This window comes from Amblyomma maculatum, chromosome 4, assembly GCF_055883805.1.
Source record: "Amblyomma maculatum isolate TAMU_Amacu chromosome 4, ASM5588380v1, whole genome shotgun sequence".
NCBI lineage: Eukaryota > Metazoa > Arthropoda > Arachnida > Ixodida > Ixodidae > Amblyomma > Amblyomma maculatum.
The window spans coordinates 129,973,672-129,994,040 of record NC_139347.1 but is presented as its reverse complement, the minus strand read 5'-3'; the positions used below and the strand labels follow the sequence as shown (position 1 = coordinate 129,994,040).

At 47.8% G+C, this 20,369-nt stretch overlaps 1 protein-coding gene and 7 non-coding genes across 8 annotated transcripts; all 8 read right to left on the bottom strand.

Annotated features, from left to right (window-relative positions):
• Nucleotides 1–6,308: 6,308 nt before the first annotated feature.
• On the bottom strand, nt 6,309–6,382 carry TRNAT-AGU (transfer RNA threonine (anticodon AGU)). Its single transcript has one exon. It is a non-coding gene; the product is annotated as a tRNA-Thr (tRNA).
• Nucleotides 6,383–11,408: 5,026 nt separating this feature from the next.
• Nucleotides 11,409–11,482, bottom strand: TRNAT-AGU (transfer RNA threonine (anticodon AGU)). The gene has a single exon. It is a non-coding gene; the product is annotated as a tRNA-Thr (tRNA).
• Nucleotides 11,483–11,578: 96 nt separating this feature from the next.
• TRNAT-AGU (transfer RNA threonine (anticodon AGU)) lies at nt 11,579–11,652 on the bottom strand. Its single transcript has one exon. It is a non-coding gene; the product is annotated as a tRNA-Thr (tRNA).
• A 96-nt stretch (nt 11,653–11,748) lies between these two features.
• Nucleotides 11,749–11,822, bottom strand: TRNAT-AGU (transfer RNA threonine (anticodon AGU)). The gene has a single exon. It is a non-coding gene; the product is annotated as a tRNA-Thr (tRNA).
• Nucleotides 11,823–11,918: 96 nt separating this feature from the next.
• Nucleotides 11,919–11,992, bottom strand: TRNAT-AGU (transfer RNA threonine (anticodon AGU)). Its single transcript has one exon. It is a non-coding gene; the product is annotated as a tRNA-Thr (tRNA).
• A 5,167-nt stretch (nt 11,993–17,159) lies between these two features.
• TRNAT-AGU (transfer RNA threonine (anticodon AGU)) lies at nt 17,160–17,233 on the bottom strand. Its single transcript has one exon. It is a non-coding gene; the product is annotated as a tRNA-Thr (tRNA).
• Nucleotides 17,234–17,329: 96 nt separating this feature from the next.
• On the bottom strand, nt 17,330–17,403 carry TRNAT-AGU (transfer RNA threonine (anticodon AGU)). Its single transcript has one exon. It is a non-coding gene; the product is annotated as a tRNA-Thr (tRNA).
• A 46-nt stretch (nt 17,404–17,449) lies between these two features.
• Nucleotides 17,450–18,900, bottom strand: LOC146192410 (uncharacterized). The gene has a single exon (XM_084602482.1). It carries the CDS (start codon nt 18,446–18,448, stop codon nt 17,510–17,512), a length of 939 nt encoding a protein of 312 aa, XP_084458608.1. The 5' UTR covers nt 18,449–18,900; the 3' UTR covers nt 17,450–17,509.
• Nucleotides 18,901–20,369: the final 1,469 nt, after the last annotated feature.

The following is a 20,369-nucleotide window of genomic DNA, read 5'->3' as shown; positions in this document are numbered from 1 at the left end:
ATTTAAATGGAACGTAAACGCCTTTATCCTGCATCCGTTCAAATGCTAATTTATACAGTTTTTCAGCCATTGTTGTCACCAATATCCCCCCTTCTCCCCCAACCCTTTTACGACCCTGACAGCAAAAAAACTACGGAGGCGGCTTACTTGCCTGCCGAGCCTCGACGGGAATGCTCGGTCGTGGCTTGAAGGATGGTCGCCGCATCCCTGGTCCTGGCGTTTTCGCTAGTGATTCGTCTCCACCAGGTCCTTCCTGATCCAATTGCTTGCTGTCGGTATCACCGTGCGGCCGTTTCCCTGCCGGGAGGTTAGCCACTCCGAACGCAGTGTCCATGCTGTCGGCGTCTGCTTGGCTGACGGCCACGTCGGTGTCTGCAGGCTTTTCGACCGTGCCCTTCGGCGTCTCCGCGACGTCTCGTGAAGGCACTTGTTGCGGTTCTTCAACCACGGCTTCTTGTACAGTGTTGTACCCCGCTTGCGGTATAGGTTTATTCGACGTCGCCACAGTGGTTCGCGCACTTGCTGCAGCTGATGATTCCTCCACGTCTGCCTCGTCCATGAGCAGGTCAGATACATCCTCACTGCCCACGGGTCCGGTTAAGCTGGCATAGGTCCGCGAACATTGGCTCTCGTCGTGGCCGAAGCGACGACAGACACAGCACCGCGGGATACGGCACTCACGGCGAATATGGCCTGTGGCAGAGTGGAGCCTTGCCCGGCACAACAACAAGAGCTAGCTCACCGGACACGCTCAGTTGATGAGGTAGATCGTCAATCTTCACACCGACGTTCAGCTTCAAGGTCATGTTTCTCGTGGTAGAGCCTTTGTCTGTCACTCCTTGAACACGCCACCCGCTCTCGAGAGATGTCACTGATCTTGCCGAAAGGAGCGAAGGCGATACGCACGTCCTCGTCTGGTACACTGTGCAGGAGCCAGTGCACCTTCATGCGTATATCCCTGTTGGCCGGGTCAATGACAAGGCATCGCTTCTTCTTCACTTGCAGTTCGCCAATGCTGACCACCTTCTTGACTGCTTCGGCATCCTTGAGTGTAACAGCCCACACATGGCTCATTCGATACGCCCCCAAAGCGATAACTTCGGGGAGCACCGCAAGCTGAGCGAGGGCGTCTCAAAAATCATCAACCCTATACGGCCGGGCAGTTATGTCAGCGTGCAAAAATACGGTATTTAAAACGAACCGACCTGTGGGAAGACTGGGCAAAATAACCTGGTACTCACTGTCAGAGGACAAAAACCTGTTACCGCGGCCCTGCTGGGCCGCTGACACCGCTCCGTGGGAGCCCATGAATACACGTCCGCTCGCTAGCGAAGCCGGAAGTGGAATCAAGACTCCGTAACTGCTCTCGTTCCTTTTTTTTTCTTTATTGCCTGACTTTGACCCAAATACACCGCACTGGAACTCAAAACAACAGGAACAAAGGAATAATATATGTACACAAAGCTAGTTCGCATTGCCTAACACCCACTGAGGGAGAAGCATTGTCATGTTAAAATTTTTTGAGCACCGTCAAAGGTTCCAGCTTTGACAGCCACTCAGGAGCACATGGTTGCAATTTAAGCATATCAAGCCATCGCTGCACGCCTTCGCGGAATTACATGCGGGCTGGCCGCGCATCTGGATCGCAGTGATAACCAGCCATTCGTGAGCGCCATATATTGTGGAGGCACATTAACATAACCTGATCTAACGGCATATCATCATGGTTATCCAATGGCAAATACCTAATGCCATGGGAATCAAGTGGCAACTGTTCTTTTATTGTCCTTTGCAGTAGATACCACAAATATACCCCCTCCCAGCAATGCAAAAACACGTGATCTATTGTCTCTGGCTGTTTGCAGATGAGACATTGGGCCCCCCCCCCCGGTAGGAACATACCCTTTTCCTCCATAAATGATTTTACACACAAAGTACCGGTATGTAGCATAAAGAAAAACGTTTTAGCTCCCGTAGCAACTTGCATTTTCTTTACGCGTTTTGGTACATTACTTCCTGTGCCTCCATAGTATAAAGCTCGGTACAAGGGCACCGGTAACACCACTTTACAAACATCCTTGTATAATGTTCTCCTGTTAACATTACTTAAATACTCTTTCGAAAAACGTGCGCTTAAGAATTTCACACTCAAAACAATTTCCCTAAAGAAGCCAAACAGAGAACCAGGCATACATTGAGTATACACTACGAAATCAGGCAACGCTCGACCAAGTCTCTGTTGACACACTGTGCGCAGGAATGGATCACTGGCATCCCTAAAAAACATAAACCGGTTTACAATCTGTCGCACAAACAAATGACCCAGACCAAGCCCCCCATGCTTCACCTGCCGGAACAAATTTGTCCGACTGCACCTCTCCCAACTCGAGGCCCAAACAAACACCGCAAAAACTCGATGCAATTTTTGCACATTTACACGGGAGCAATGCAACACTTGCATTACATACCATAACTTACTAATTAAAAAAAGGTTGCAAACTGCGGCTCTTGCAAATATTGATAATTGAGCGCTTTTCCATTTCTCCGCTTTTTCACGGGTTTCTCTGACCTGCTCTAGCCAGTATGGCTCGCTTTCCTTGTAAAATTCCAAGGGCACACCCAAGTACTTTGCAGGCGTTGTAACCCACGACACATTAGCGTAAGTGTCGGGGGTCAGCTGCCATTCTCCGTGCCAAAATCCCAGGCACTTACCCCAGTTAACTTTACTCCCTGTGACTTTGCTAAAATGTTTTACCACATCCACTGTCCTCTTTATACTCTCCTTATTCACACAAAAAACCGCAACGTCGTCTGCGTAAGCCAGCAATTTGACTTCTGACTCCTGCAGTCGAAAACCATCAATGTCATTGTTTTGTAGGATGCTTAAACACAATGTTTCAATATAAATGCCGAACAAAAGAGGGCTGAGGGGGCAACCTTGGCGCACCGAGCGTCGTACGTTGATGGGGGCCCCCAGTGACTTATTGACAATTAATCTCGTAGTGCAGTTACGGTACGCCAAGGCCACTCCCTCTCGAATAACAGCGCCGACATTAACATGGTCTAATATACTGAACAGAATAGTATGCGCCACACAATCAAAAGCTTTCTCCAAGTCCAACTGCAGTAAAGCAACACACGCATGAGTTGCATCGCAGCATTCGAGCACACTTCTCGCTTTGTGAATGTTCTGAAAGATGGATCGCCCTTTGATACCGCACGTTTGGTGAGGGCCCACTAGTTCGCATATAACCGATTGTAGTCTGCCAGCAAGCACCTTCATATAAATCTTGTAATCAACGTTTGTCAGAGCAATGGGCCTGTAAGACGACAACTGCCTAAGCTTATCTGGTTGGTCAGTTTTCGGAATAAGTACTGTGTGCGACGATCCGAAAGACGCAGGCAGTGCCTTCAGTTCATACGCTTCATTAAATAAGGCACACAACAAAGGAGATAGCTGTTCCTTGAACGCTTTATAAAAAGCCGCACTCAGGCCATCAGGCCCGGGTGATTTCCCTGGGTTTAAATTTTCTATTGCCTGCTGCACTTCTTTTTCGCTTATTGGCCGCTCCAGTCTTTCTTTTTGTTCGTCATCAATTTTTGTCATCGCGTCAAGAAAGGATTCTTTGAAACGGTCCAAATTAACCTCTCGGGACGAAAAAAGCTCTTCATAATACTCCCGGAAAGCTTTCGCGATTCCTTCGTTATCGGTCTCTGTGCGTCCTGCCCAATCTACCTCTGCCACGTGATTTCGCCTTGCATTTGCTTTTTCTATTCCCAACGATCTTTTTGTCGGCGTCTCATCCATGGCAAGTTTTTCCGCTCTCGCACGCACCAGTGCTCCGCGATAACGGTCTTCGTCATTCAGTTGAAGTCTTTGTTTTATTTTTCTAATATCGTCCATGTATAACCCTGGCGTGTTACACTCCCGGCCTAACAATTTATCTAGCAAAGATCTTAAATGCATTTCATTTTGTTTTTCTTGAAACCTTATGCAGCTGGCCTTTTCTATAGCTTTGATTTTTATTTGTTGCTTACACAGTTCCCATTCTTGACCCAGTTCGTGGCTGTCCTCCTGACAAATCCTACCAATTTCTTCTTCTACTAGTCTGGTGAATTGCTCGTCATTCAGCTGCTTATTATTTAACTTCCACAATTCCCAATTAAAACCGCTACCTCCCTTTCTTGTTCCAATTGTACACTGAACCATGCAGTGATCTGAGTACGTTACCGCCAAAACATAATAATCCTGGAATTTTGGAGCCAGTTCTGCGGACACAGATTCTGTCAAGGCGGGCGTGGCTAGCACCCTGAAAATGAGTATACTGAACCCGTCGCTCGCTCGTGAGACACTCTGCAACGTCTTCCAGTGCAAACTCGTCAATCAAGCGCGAAAGTACCTCTGTGCTACGATCCCTAAATGTACGATGGCTAGTTTTGTCACCGGAGCTCAGTACACAATTGAAATCCCCCAGAACGACAAGTTGCTTATCCGTGTTTAAATACTCCTCAACAAAATCAAACAAAGCAGCCCTCTCATCAACTACCGTAGGTGCATATATACAAACAGCACGCCACTCAGCTGAGCAAAAACTGAAATCGAGGACCACACCCCGACCCGACGGAGAAGAAGCATGCGACTGCACTACAAGACCCGGCAACCTCTTCACAAACAGGACGCACCCAGCAAAAGTACCGACTGCATGACTGACAGCTGCGTAAAACCACGACGTCAAACGATGCACTATGCTCTCGGTCTCTTGTTCACCCTCGACTTTTGTCTCTTAAGCTCCAAGTATATCGATGTCATTTTCATTTAAAAGGCGCAGGACTTGGCTCTGCTTCCTTTTCGCTGCTAGACCTCTCACGTTCAGGGTCGCAATCTTTAGTGACAGTACATAAGCCATTTTTTAGAGTGAAAAGAGGCCATGAGCATGGTGCTTACCTTTCATGTCTAGCATGGCGCTAGACGCTTTCATTGACGCCAGAGCCATGAGGTTGGACTGGCAGACCTTGTGACAGGGGCGGCTCTTCGGCACCTCTCCTGTCCGTCGAGACATTCGGTCTTGGTTTGAAGGTCGCCCTCCTCTCTATTGGCGTTTTTATCGGCGGCTCGTCGTTACTAGCTGCCTCTGCCTGGTTTGTCTCACTTATGCTCTCGTCGTGGGCACGCTTCGCAGGACCTTCGACGCTGGTCGCTCGGCCGCTGCTCTTTTCGAGGCTTTCCTGTCTGCCCGCAGACTCCGGAAGTTCAATTTTTGAGCTATCGGCATCACTCGTCCTTCTTCTGACGGTCCTTTGTTTGGTAGTGTCACTTCCTTGTCTGGCCTACTGAGTATCTCGTCACCACCCTCCGGGGGCACTAACATGCCTGTCGTTGCTGCTAGCTTTTCAGCTTCTCCGACCCCTTTTGCGGCCTCTTCTGTCTCTGCGACATCCATTTGGTGCTCCGTCATGTCCGCCCTCGCTGTTGGTGCAGTAGCCACTGCATACGTTCGTACGCTATCTTCCTCGGAGTGGCCAAAACGCTTACACGTCGAACAACGCGGGATTTTACATTCCCGGCGCACATGACCGGTCCCGCGGCAGCGCAGGCACTGCATTGGCTGCCCAGGCACCACAAGGGCCAATTCCCCTGCTACTCTTATCTGGGGAGGCAGGTCTTCTATCTTCATCCGGGGTTCAACTTCAGGAGCACGGTTCTCGTTGTTGTGCCCTTTTCGTGAACGCTCTGGGCTCGCCACCGCTCACGGGTCACTTCGGTCACCTCACCGAAAGCCGCAAAAGCATTTCGGATATCCTCATCCGCCACGCCTTGCAACATCCAGTGGAGCCGTAGCTTCACCTGTTGATCCTACGGGTGAATGATGATACACCGTCGACCTTTCACTTGAAGCTCCTTGAAGGCTAGCAGCCGCTTGGTTGCTTCAGTGCTGCTCAAAGTCACCGCCCAGACATGGTCTATTTGGTAAGCCCCCAAGGCCACTACGTCTGGGAGCGTACCAGTCTTGGCCAGGGCGTCCCGGAAATCTTCAACCCTGAAGGGTCGCACTCGTACGTGGCAGTGCAAAAAAAAAACTGTGTTGAAAACAACACGTCAGGTGGGCAGATGTGGCAAAATGATCTGATATTCCTTATCGTCGTTTCCGTCAAGCCTGTTACCGCGGCCAGCCTGGGCCGCGGTAACAGGCTTCGTCCGTACACGCCGGTGGCCGGAAGTAGAATGTGTTGCTCTCATTCCCACGAGCCGTCGAGGCGATGAATGCAGTTAACGAACGATGGGGTAGGAAAGAAAAATGAAAGTAAAAAGGCACCGGTGAGATTCGAACTCACGATCTCCTGTTTACTAGACAGGCGCTTTAACCTACTAAGCCACGGCGGCTTTTTTTTTTCTTTATTACCGACTTGGCAACTACAAAGAACGATGAAAAGTCGCATGGAATTAAAAACACAAGTCACTTTCTTACAGGTTTCTTGTGGTAGAATGGATTAGGTGACATGAGCTTGTCCAAGACTGGCAGCCAATCTGGGGGTTCAGATTGCCCTCCGAAAACATCACGCGTGTACATTACACTTTCAACAAAGTATTGATGGGCTGGGTGTACGACAACATGCTCATGGCGAACATCCATGCGCGTTCTCCATATGCTGTGCATACACAAGACCATTAATAAATCCCTGGGCACTTCTCCTGGCTGGGCGCATGGAAGGTAGCGTATGCCAAACGGCGTTATTGGTAAGTCCTTTTTAATAGTACGCTGTAGCACGTCCCACAAAAAAACTGCATCGTGACAATCAAGGAAAATATGCTCTATGGTTTCCAGCTTTTTGCAAATTAAACAGTCAGCAGACCAAGGCACGAAAAGGCCTTTGCTTTCCAGCCATGGCTTCACCGGAAGAGTGCCGGTATGCAATTGAAAAAAGAAAGATTTAGCGGACGATCTGATGGGCATTCTTTTCACTCTCTTCAACACGTCCCGCTCCGGACCCAAAGCATATACAGCGCGATAAAGAGGCACAGGTAAAAAGGTTTCCAATAAATCTTTGTAAAGCCGTTTTCGCGTAACAGTACACATATACTCATTTGAAAATCTCGCCTTCACTATTTGGAAGGACGCGGCAACTTCGCGAAGAAAAGCACTTAGAGCCATTGTCCCTGTAGACATAGTGGAAACTACATATTCATTCAGTGAATCCCGCAATCGCACTTGGATTACCGTTCTAAGAAAAACATCGCTTTGTTCGCGCAAAAAAAAGAACCTTGTTACAATCTGCTTTAAGTATAAATGTGACAAGCCCAGTCCACCGTTATGCACCGTATGAAAAAGATTGCATCGACTGGTACGCTCCCATGTTGAAGCCCACACAAACGTGGCAAATACCCTATGCAGTTTTTGAACAGAGATTCTTGACATAGATAACACTTGCAGGATGTAAAAAATTTTTGCAACTAGGAACATATTGCAAACGGTAGCTCTTGCGAACATAGAAAAGTTATGTCCTCCCCATTTGTTTGTTTGGGTTTTCACTTGCTCAACTTCACCGGCCCAACATTCCTTGCTTTCACGGTAATGCTTTAGTGGCACACCAAGGTAATTGCCTGGCGTTGTTGTCCATTGCATACTGGAGAATAATGCAGGCGCGTATTGCCAGTTTCCGTGCCAAAATCCTAAACACTTTGCCCAACTAATTTCACTTCCACTTGCAGGGCAAAAAGCAGTGGCTTCTTTTACAACTTCTTGCACGCTCTCATGGTCAGTACAAAAAACCGCAATATCGTCCGCGTATGCCCAAAACCCGAACTTCACTTTGAAAAAATCTATAACCGCGTATGTTTGGCCTTGTAAGCAATCTTAGACAGAAAGGCTCCAGATAAAGCGCAAACAAAAGGGGAGACAGAGGACAGCCCTGCCTTACTGACGACTGAAAAGGTATACGATCAGTTAACTGCTTATTCACGACCAGTCTCGCTGAACAGCACTCGTAAACCATTTTCACGCCCTTTGTAATCACGGAACCAGCATTGACATACTCTAAAACAGAGAACAAAATTTCATGTACCACTTTATCAAATGCTTTGTGGAGGTCTAATTGCATCATGGCTACGTGGTCATGCATCGCGTCACAACATTCTAGTACACTCCTTGCTGCGTGTATGTTAGTAAAAATGGTCCTTCCTTTTATACCGCATGTCTGATGTGGGCCTACAAGAGAAGTAATTACACGTTGGAGTCATCGCCCTAATACTTTCATGTAAATTTTATAGTCAAGATTCGTTAGACTTATAGGTCGGTAAGACGCTACAGACTGAAGCTTAACATGCTCATCTGATTTCGGGATTAATACAATGTGTGACATTCGAAAAGACGGAGGAGGTACGTTCTTTTCGTAGCATTCACTAATAACTCTTTCCAGTAAAACAGCCATTTCAGCTGGAAAGGCCTTGTATATGGCAGCACCAAGACCATCTGGTCCGGGTGACTTACTGGAATTTAATTCCCCGATAGCGGCCTCAATTTCCTCAGAAGTAATACTTGCTTCAAGTGTCTGCGCCACTTCGTCTTCTACTCTTGGCATCAGCGACAGAAAGTCTTTTCTGAAGCGTTCAATGTCCGGTGTTTTCAGGCTAAACAATTCGCTGTAAAATTCTACAAACGCCCGTTCAATCGTTTTCTTTTTTCAAGGGTAACTACGTTCTGATAGCAGATTTCTTTTATCTCTTTTGACACTGCGTACCTTTTTTCGTCACTAAGTGCCCTTTTCGTGGGCGTCTCTCCGAGCCACAATTTTTCGCTGCGTGCCCTTATCACCGCACCGCGATACTTCTCTTCGTCCATCACCTCAAGTTTGGTTTTTATCTTTTTAATATCTTGGGCGAACAAGCCAGGCTTAACGCTCTCCATGCTAAGCATGTATTCAAGTGTGCTACGAAGTTCTTTTTCTTGTTCTCTTTCTTTACGTCGGAGAGTGCATGCTCGGTCAATAGCAGCTATCTTTATCTCGCACTTAAACTGCTCCCATGCTTGTATAAAATTAGTCATTTTGTAACATATGCTTAATATATTCTTTAACTTTAGTGGTAAACTCTTCATCCAGCAGCAGTTTTTCATTAAATTTCCATAACTCCCAATTGAACGTTGTTGCCTTACTTTTCATGCCTAGAGTAATCATTACGAGGGAGTGGTCACTAAAGCTCATGGGAAGTGTTTGATATTCCGAGCACAAGGGCACACAATCAATGGGAACATATATTCGATCCAACCTTGCATGACAGCTACCTTGAAAGTGCGTGAACTTTGCTTGGCCTTCATGCGTCATTATACAGCCAGCATCTTCAAGCTCTGCCTCAATAACAATGTCAATAAGTAACTCTGCACTCTTGTCACGAAGGACACGGTCTGTTGTTCTATCTTCCGGTCTACAGACACAGTTGAAGTCTCCAAGCAGGAGAACACGCCTCTCAAGTATTAAGAAGGATTTCATATAGTGAAGGAACTCTTCGCGCTCAAACGTTCTAGTCGGTGCATAAACGCAGATCACTCTCCAGTCCAATCCAGAAAAACTGAAATCACATATCAAAAGCCGTCCACTCTCACACGAGAACACAGACTGTACACACTCTATGCAATTTCGGATGAAAATGACACATCCCCCCGATCTTCCAACAGCATGACAAACGCAAACATTATATCTAGAACGATATATTTCAGCCATTTTATCTGTTTGTTGTTCGCTTTCCATTTTGCTCTCTTGAACTGCTAGCACATCAATTTCATTTTCCAGCAGAATGCGGTTCAGCTGCAGTTGTCTCCGACGCGTTGACAGCCCCCTCACATTTAGCGTGGCTACGCGCAAGCTAGTGGATAAATTGGTCGCCATCTCAAGAAATTATAAATCGCGAAACATTTCACTCACATCTCTTCTGCAGAAAGACAGCATTGCGGTTCAACTGTTGCATGGGATGACCATTCTTCCTTTTTGGCGAGTCCGTCCGTCGTTCCAAGCGCTGCTCCCGATCATGGACCGGGCTTGTAACGTCTCGACCGGAAAGGGTACCCCCGCTATGGCGGAGGCACAGGTGACACAGTTCTCCGGTCTGGGGGCACGTTTGGCCTTGGCTTGAAGGACGCCCGGCGAAGGGGCGCCGCCTTCAGTGGAGGCTGTCCGTTTTCCGCTCCTCCTTGGGTTGATTCCCCGTTGACACTGTCTTCGTGCACCCGCTTCACAGGCAAGGTAGAAGCAGCTGGCATCTCAGCTTCAGTGTCCCCCTGTTCCTCACTGTGTTGCGAAGCCGACGCTGGGCTTGCTGCACTGGCATTGCCGTTTTCTTTCGGGGGTGTCTCGGTCCCAGCGACATTCGACAACGGAACTATCAACTCTGATTCACAGTGTTCTTTAGGGGCAGGGGTCTTCTCAGAGGACTGTTCGTTCTGTTCTGCCTCCTCAGTGATTCCACTGCTCGCTTCCTCGGCGTCCACTGCGTCCATCAAGTGCTCGCCTGCCACTTCACTCGGCACGGGGCCTGCAACGTTGGCATACGTGCGCACACACTGGGACTCGTCATGGCCGTAGCGACGACACAGCCCGCAGCGCGGCACACGACACTCACGCCGTAAATGGCCCTTCCCGCGGCACCGGAGGCAAAGCGGGGCTCTGCCTGGGACGTGGACGAGTGCGACGTCCTCGGCGACCCGAAGCTGATGAGGCAGGTCCTCAATGGTAACGCCCACTTTTAGCTTCAGCGTGACCGTTCGTGTCGTTGAAGCCTTGTCGACGCATCCTTGCACCTTCCACTTGTCTCTTGAAATTTCAGTCACTTTTCCAAAGGCTGCCAACGCCGCTCGCACATCATCGTCTTGCACGCCGTGAAGCAGCCAGAAAAGCTTCAACCTGATGCCTTGGTTACAGGGGTCAATTACTACGCAGCGGTGTTCCTTAACTTCAATAGCTTGGGCTTCCAAAATCTTCGCTTTCGCCTCTTCACCTTTAAACGTTACCGCCCACACGTGATTCATTTGGTATGCCCCGAGGGCAACCACTTCCGGCAGCAGTGAAAGACGAGCGAGGGAGTCTCGAAAGTGCTCCACCCGGTACGGCCTGGCTTTTATGTCGCCATGCAAAAAAACAGTATGTAAAACACTCGAACCTGTAGGCAGATGCGGCAGAACCAGTTCATAATCCTTGGTAGGCCTTTCCGTGCTCCTGATACCACGGCCCAGCTGGGCCGCTGAATCCGCTCCTTGGGAGCCCATGATAATCACGTCCGTCACGCTCGGTGGCCGGAAGTGGAATCCCAACTAAGCCACGGCGCCGACTGGAACAACTAGAAACAACGAGTTTTTACGAGCAGTCGAGGCGATGAATGCAGTTAACGAACGATGGGGTAGGAAAGAAAAATGAAAGTAAAAAGGCACCGGTGAGATTCGAACTCACGATCTCCTGTTTACTAGACAGGCGCTTTAACCAACTAAGCCACGGCGCCGACTGGAACAACTAGAAACAACGAGTTTTTACGAGCAGTCGAGGCGATGAATGCAGTTAGCGAACGATGGGGTAGGAAAGAAAAATGAAAGTAAAAAGGCACCGGTGAGATTCGAACTCACGATCTCCTGTTTACTAGACAGGCGCTTTAACCAACTAAGCCCCGGCGCCGACTGGAGCAACTAGAAACAACGAGTTTTTACGAGCAGTCGAGGCGATGAATGCAGTTAGCGAACGATGGGGTAGGAAAGAAAAATGAAAGTAAAAAGGCACCGGTGAGATTCGAACTCACGATCTCCTGTTTACTAGACAGGCGCTTTAACCAACTAAGCCACGGCGACGACTGGAACAATTAGAAACAACGAGTTTCTACGAGCAGTCAAGGCGATGAATGCAGTTAACGAACGATGGGGTAGGAAAGAAAAATGAAAGTAAAAAGGCACCGGTGAGATTCGAACTCACGATCTCCTGTTTACTAGACAGGCGCTTTAACCAACTAAGCCACGGCGCCGACTGGAACAATTAGAAACAACGAGTTTCTACGAGCAGTCAAGGCGATGAATGCAGTTAACGAACGATGGGGTAGGAAAGAAAAATGAAAGTAAAAAGGCACCGGTGAGATTCGAACTCACGATCTCCTGTTTACTAGACAGGCGCTTTAACCAACTAAGCCACGGCTTTTTTTTTTTTTTTTCTTTATTGCCTGACTTTGACACAAATACAACGCACTGGAAAACAAAACAACAGGAACAAAGGAATAATATATGTACACAAAGCTAGTTCGCGTTGCCTATCCCCCACTGAGAGGCAGGCATTGTCATTTTAAAATTCCTTGAGCACCGTTAAAGGTTCCAGCTTTGACAGCCACTCAGGAGCACATGGTTGCAATTTAAGCACGTCGAGCCATCGCTGCACACTTTCACGGAAATACATGCGGGCTGGCCGTGCATCTGGATCGCAGTGATAACCAGCCATTCGTGCGCGCCATATACTGTGGAGGCACATTAACATAACCTGGTCTAACGGCATATCATCGTGGTTTTCCAATGGCAAATACCTAATGCCATGGGAATCAAGTGGCAACTGTTTTTTTATTGTCCTTTGCAGAACATCCCACAAATATACCCCCTCCCAGCAATGCAAAAACACGTGATCTATTGTCTCTGGCTGTTTGCAGATGAGACATTGGGCCCCCCACGGTAGGAAAATACCCTTTTCCTCCATAAATGATTTTACACTCAAAGTACCGGTATGTAGCATAAAGAAAAACGTTTTAGCTCCCGTAGCAACTTGCATTTTTTTTACGCGTTTTAATACATTACTTCCTGTGCCTCCATAGTATAAAGCTCGGTACAAGGGCACCGGGAACACCACTTCACAAACATCCTTGTATAATGTTCTCCTTTTAACATTACTTAAATACTCTTTCGAAAAACGTGTGCTTAAGAATTTCACGCTCACAACAATTTCCCTAAAGAATCCAAAAAGAGAGCCCGGCATACATTGAGTATAAACTACGAAATCAGGCAACGCTCGACCAAGTCTTTGTTGACACACTGTGCGCAGGAATGGATCACTGGCATCCCTAAAAAACATAAACAGGTTTACAATCTGTCGCACAAACAAATGACCCAGACCAAGCCCCCCATGCTTCACCTGCCGGAACAAATTTGTCCGACTGCACCTCTCCCAACTCGAGGCCCAAACAAACACCGCAAAAACTCGATGCAATTTTTGCACATTTACACGGGAGCAATGCAACACTTGCATTACATACCATAACTTACTAATTAAAAAAAGGTTGCAAACTGCGGCTCTTGCAAATATTGATAATTGAGCGCTTTTCCATTTCTCCGCTTTTTCACGGGTTTCTCTGACCTGCTCTAGCCAGTATGGCTCGCTTTCCTTGTAAAATTCCAAGGGCACACCCAAGTACTTTGCAGGCGTTGTAACCCACGACACATTAGCGTAAGTGTCGGGGGTCAGCTGCCATTCTCCGTGCCAAAATCCCAGGCACTTACCCCAGTTAACTTTACTCCCTGTGACTTTGCTAAAATGTTTTACCACATCCACTGTCCTCTTTATACTCTCCTTATTCACACAAAAAACCGCAACGTCGTCTGCGTAAGCCAGCAATTTGACTTCTGACTCCTGCAGTCGAAAACCATCAATGTCATTGTTTTGTAGGATGCTTAAACACAATGTTTCAATATAAATGCCGAACAAAAGAGGGCTGAGGGGGCAACCTTGGCGCACCGAACGTCGTACGTTGATGGGGGCCCCCAGTGACTTATTGACAATTAATCTCGTAGTGCAGTTACGGTACGCCAAGGCCACTCCCTCTCGAATAACAGAGCCGACATTAACATGGTCTAATATGCTGAACAGAATAGTATGCGCCACACATTCAAAAGCTTTCTCCAAGTCCAACTGCAGTAAAGCAACACACGCATGATTTGCATCGCAGCATTCGAGCACACTTCTCGCTTTGTGAATGTTCTGAAAGATGGATCGCCCTTTGATACCGCACGTTTGGTGAGGGCCCACTAGTTCGCATATAACCGTTTGTAGTCTGCCAGCAAGCACCTTCATATAAATCTTGTAATCAACGTTTGTCAGAGCAATGGGCCTGTAAGACGACAACTGCCTAAGCTTATCTGGTTGGTCAGTTTTCGGAATAAGTACTGTGTGCGACGATCCGAAAGACGCAGGCAGTGCCTTCAGTTCATACGCTTCATTAAATAAGGCACACAACAAAGGAGATAGCTGTTCCTTGAACGCTTTATAAAAAGCCTCACTCAGGCCATCAGGCCCGGGTGATTTCCCAGGGTTTAAATTTTCTATTGCCTGCTGCACTTCTTTTTCGCTTATTGGCCGCTCCAGTCTTTCTTTTTGTTCGTCATCAATTTTTGTCATCGCGTCAAGAAAGGATTCTTTGAAACGGTCCAAATTAACCTCTCGGGACGAAAATAGCTCTTCATAATACTCCCGGAAAGCTTTCGCGATTCCTTCGTTATCGGTCTCTGTGTGTCCTGCCCAATCTACCTCTTCCACGTGATTTCGCCTTGCATTTGCTTTTTCTATTCCCAACGATCTTTTTGTCGGCGTCTCATCCATGGCAAGTTTTTCCGCTCTCGCACGCACCAGTGCTCCGCGATAACGGTCTTCGTCATTCAGTTGAAGTCTTTGTTTTATTTTTCTAATATCGTCCATGTATAACCCTGGCGTGTTACACTCCCGGCCTAACAATTTATCTAGCAAAGATCTTAAATGCATTTCATTTTGTTTTTCTTGAAACCTTATGCAGCTGGCCTTTTCTATAGCTTTGATTTTTATTTGTTGCTTACACAGTTCCCATTCTTGACCCAGTTCGTGGCTGTCCTCCTGACAAATCCTACCAATTTCTTCTTCTACTAGTCTGGTGAATTGCTCGTCATTCAGCTGCTTATTATTTAACTTCCACAATTCCCAACTAAAACCGCTACCTCTATTTCTTGTTCCAATTGTACACTGAACCATGCAGTGATCTGAGTACGTTACCGCCGAAACATAATAATCCTGACATTTTGGAGCCAGTTCTGCGGCCACATAAATTCTGTCAAGGCGGGCGTGGCTAGCACCCTGAAAATGCGTATACTGAACCCGTCGCTCGCTCGTGAGACACTCTGCAACGTCTTCCAGTGCAAACTCGTCAATCAAGCGCGAAAGTACCTCTGTGCTACGATCCCTAAATGTACGATGGCTAGTTTTGTCACCGGAGCTCAGTACACAATTGAAATCTCCCAGAAAGACAAGTTGCTTATCCGTGTTTAAATAATCTTCAACAAAATCAAACAAAGCAGCCCTCTCATCAACTACCGTAGGCGCATATATACAAACAGCACGCCACTCAGCCGAGCAAAAACTAAAATCGAGGACCACGCCCCGACCCGACGGAAAAGAAGCATGCGACTGCACTACAAGACCCGGCAACCTCTTCACAAACAGGACGCATCCAGCAGATGTACCGACTGCATGGCTGACAACTGCGTAAAACCGCGACGTGAAACGTTGCACCATGCTCTCGGTCTCTTGTTCACCCTCGACTTTTGTCTCTTGAACTCCAAGTATATCGATGTCATTTTCATTTAAAAGGCGCAGGACCTGGCTCTGCTTCCTTTTTGCTGCTAGACCTCTCACGTTAAGGGTCGCAACCTTTAGTGACAGTACATAAGCCATTTTCTTAGAGTGAAAAGAGGCCAAGAGAATGGTGCTTACCCTTCACGTCTAGCATGGCGCTAGACGCTTTCGTTGACGCCAGAGCCATGAGGTTGGACTGGCAGACCTTGTGACGGGGGCGGCTTTTCGGCAGCTCTCCTGTCCGTCGAGACATTCGGTCTTGGTTTGAAGGTCGCCCTCCTCCCTATTGGCGTTTTTATCGGCGGCTCGTCGTTGCTAGCTGTATCTGCCTCATTCGTCTCACTGGCGCTCCCGTCGTGGGCACGCTTCGCAGGGCCCTGGACGTTGGTCGCTCGGCCGCTGCTCCCTTCGAGGGTCCCCCTTCTGCCCGCAGACTCCGGAAGTTCAATTTTTGAGCTCTCGGCATCGCTCACCTTTTCTTCTTCCGACGGTCCGTTGCTTGGCAGTGTCACTTCCCTGTCTGGTCCACCGAGCATCTTGTCACCACCCCCCGGGGGCACTAACATGCCTGTCGTTGCTGTCACCCTCTCGTCCTCTCCGACCCCTTTTGCGGCATCCTCCGTCTCTGCGACATCCATTCGGTGTTCCGTCATGTCCGCCATCGCTGTTGGTGCAGTAGCCACTGCATACGTTCGTACGCAGTCTTCCTCCGAGTGGCCAAACCGCTTACACGTCGCACACCGCGGAATCTTACATTCCCGGCGCACATGACCGGTCCCGCGGCAGCGCAGGCACTGCATGGGCCGCCCAGGCACCACAACAAGGGCCAACTCCCCTGCTACTCTTATCTGGTGAGGCAGGTCTTCTATCTTCATCCCAGGCTTCAACTTCAGAAGCACGGTTCTCGTTGTTGAGCCCTTTTCGTGCACTCCCTGGACTCGCCACCGCTCACGGGTCACTTCCGTCACCTCGCCGAACGCCGCAAAAGCTGTTCGGATATCTTCATCCGCCACGCCGTGCAACATCCAGTGGAGCCGTAGCTTCACCTGTTGGTCCTCCGGGTCAATGACGATACACCGTCGACCTTTCACTTGAAGCTCCTTGAATGCTAGCAGCCGCTTGGTTGCTTCCGTGCTGTTCAAAGTCACCGCCCAGACATGGTTTATTTGGTAAGCCCCCAAGGCCACCACGTCTGGGAGCGTACCAATCTTGGCCAGGGCGTCCCGGAAATCTTCAACCCTGAAGGGTCGCACTCGTACGTCACCGTGCAAAAAAACTGTGTTGAAAACAACACGTCCGGTGGGCAGATGCGGCAAAATAATCTGACATTCCTTATCGTCGTTTTCCTCAAGCCTGTTACCGCGGCCAGCCTAGGCCGCAATCGCCGCTCCGCCGGAGCTCATCATTCTTCGTCCGTACACGCCGGTGGCCGGAAGTAGAATGACCAACTAAGCCACGGCGCCGACTGGAACAATTAGAAACAACGAGTTTCTACGAGCAGTCAAGGCGATGAATGCAGTTAACGAACGATGGGGTAGGAAAGAAAAATGAAAGTAAAAAGGCACCGGTGAGATTCGAACTCACGATCTCCTGTTAACTAGACAGGCGCTTTAACCAACTAAGCCACGGCGCCGACTGGAACAATTAGAAACAACGAGTTTCTACGAGCAGTCAAGGCGATGAATGCAGTTAACGAACGATGGGGTAGGAAAGAAAAATGAAAGTAAAAAGGCACCGGTGAGATTCGAACTCACGATCTCCTGTTTACTAGACAGGCGCTTTAACCAACTAAGCCACGGCGCCGACTGGAACAATTAGAAACAACGAGTTTTTTTTTTTTAATACCTTTTTATTGAGACAAGCACGATACATTGTTAAAAGCACCCCGGCTGCTTCAGCCGGTCAAAAGTTAAAATGACTTGATTTGAACTAAATCGTCAAGCACACACATCCACGCTGGTGGGTCTTTCTGCACTCGGTACACATCACGTATATAACATACACTTTCCACAAAGTTTTCCTTTGTAGTTCGGACGTTTACATCTGCATTGCGCACCGCCATACGTGTTTTCCATAAACTATGGAGGCCGAGGAGCATAATCATGTCATAAGGGACACCTGTGTCATCTGTGTCTGTTGGTAAGTAGCGGATTCCAATCGGTGTTAAATGTAGTTCCTTTTTTAGTGTACGTTGCAGGACATCCCAATAGAAGATCGCGTCCCAACATTCAATGAACACATGTTCAATGGTTTCTGGCTTTTTGCACAGCAAGCAGTTCGTTGTCCATGGTACAAAAATGCCTTTGTCAGATAGCCATGTCTTAACCGGCAAGGTTCCCGTGTGCAGTTTGAAAAAGAATGTTTTTGTACTTGCTTTAACTGGCATCCTTTGAATTCTTTTATGAACATCTTGACCTAGGCCTCCAGAGTTTATTATACGGTACAGAGGCACTGGCATGATTAGATCTATAAGATCTTTGTACAGTCTTTTCCTCTTTACAGTGCTGAGATACTCTTGTGAAAGCCGAACCTTGAGAAATTGCACAGAGTCGACAACTTCCTTCAAATAACCTCTAGCGCCACAAGTTGACAATCTCACAGTGGACACTATAAAATCAGGAAGAGTTCTGCTCAGACGCACCTGCATCATTGAGCGCAGGAAGGGGTCTTTCTGATCCCTCATAAACATAAAACGAGACACAACCTGGCGAACAAACAAATGTGCGAGACCCAGACCACCATCTTGAACTGTTCGAAACAAATTGGTTCTTCTGATCCTCTCCCAACTTGAATTCCAGATAAACACAGCAAATACCCTATGCATTTTTTGCACATTTACACGCGACATAGCCAGAAACTGCAAAACATACCACACTTTGGCAATTAAAAAAAATGTTGCATACTGTTGCTCTCGCAAACATCGACAAGTCTCGTCCTTGCCATGCCCTTGCTTTCTCGCTCACTTTTGACGTCGCCTCGTTCCAGTAATCTGCGCTCTTGTTATAGTGCTCAAGAGGCACACCCAAGTAGTTCAACGGCATGTTTGTCCACTGCAGATTCGCGAACAACGGTGGTGTAATTCCCCAGCTTCCGTGCCAAAAGCCCACACTCTTTTCCCAATTGATCTCAGCCCCAGTTTGCTGGCAAAACCGCTTGGCGACGTCAACACTTTCTTGTACACTCTCGCGGTCACTGCAGAATACAGCAATGTCGTCCGCATACGCAAGAATTTTAACATTAGATGACTGAAACCTGAAGCCATTTATTCGGTCGTTGTTAATAAGACTTAAACAGAAGGGTTCAAGGTAAAGTGCAAAAAGCAATGGTGAAAGCGGACATCCCTGCCGTACGGAGGACCGCACAGGGATGGGTTCACACAGGTTCTTATTGACAATTATTTGAACTGTACAGCTGCTGTAAACCATTTTAAGCCCGTCTTGTATTATGCTGCCCACATTTACATGTTCCAAAACTGAGTACAAGACATCGTGCGCCACGCGATCAAACGCCTTCGACAGGTCTAGCTGTACCATTGCAACTCGGCCACCGAACACATCACAGCACTCAAGGATACTTCGAGCGATGTGCACATTTGTGCAGATGGTACGCCCTTTCACTCCGCACGTTTGGTGCGGTCCAACTAGGTCCGTGATGACACTCTGTAAACGTGTACCAAGGATCTTCATATAGATCTTGTAGTCGACATTTGTGAGGGTTATCGGGCGATAATCCCCCACAGATAGCATTTTTTCTCGGTCACATGTTTTGGGGATAAGCACAATGTGGGCAGTAGAGAAGGAAGGTGGCATTTGTTTTACATTGTATGCTTCTGCAATCATATCATATAGCAGCAGGCTGACTTCTTCCCTGAATGTTTTATAGAAAGCAGCGCATAACCCATCCGGTCCTGGTGTTTTCCCAAGTGGCAGGTCCTCAATAGCCTTCTGAACTTCCTCTAAGCTAATAGGCTGTTCTAAGCGCGCACGTTTCTCTTCGTCTAATCGAGGCATGAGGTGCAAAAATTCGTCCCACAGACTGCCCTTTGCGCTTCTGTCATTCCCTATCAGTCCTTCGTAATGCTCAACAAACACTCGCTCGATTTCCTCGCGGTCGGTCGTTATTCTGTTGCGGTAGCGGATCTGTTGAATTTCATTTTGTGCTGCATATCTTCTTTCATCACACAATGCACGCTTATTCGGCACTTCACCAGCCCACAACTTTTCGGCGCGCGCCCTTATCACAGCCGCTCGGTACTTATCTGCCTCCAGAGCTTCTAGCTGGCTTTTGACTTCTCGGATTTCTTTCATGTACAAACCGGGCACTGCTGTTTCCATACTTGTCAAAAAGTCTAATTTGCACTCCAATTCTTTGATTCGTTTCTTTTCGCTTTGATGAAAGATAGTTCCTCGTTCTATCGCTTTCATCTTGACTGTGTTCTTAAAATTTTCCCACTTATCTGCGCAGCTTGCTGATTCGACGCAAGGCATTTTGATTAAGTCTATAATTTGTTTAACAAAGGTTTCATCCTCCAGCAGTTTAACATTAAATTTCCAAAGTTTCCAGTTGAAACGAGTCCTACTGTGTTTCTTCCCAAAGCTTACAATAACAAGGCTGTGATCGCTGAAAGAAACATGTTTCACTTCATGTTTGGAACACATTGTCACAAATCCTATGCTTGCGTATACTCTATCTAGTCTTGCATTGCTACCGCGTTGGAAGTGCGTAAAACATGGCTGCGAGCCTTGAAGCAACACCCAGCCCAGATCTTC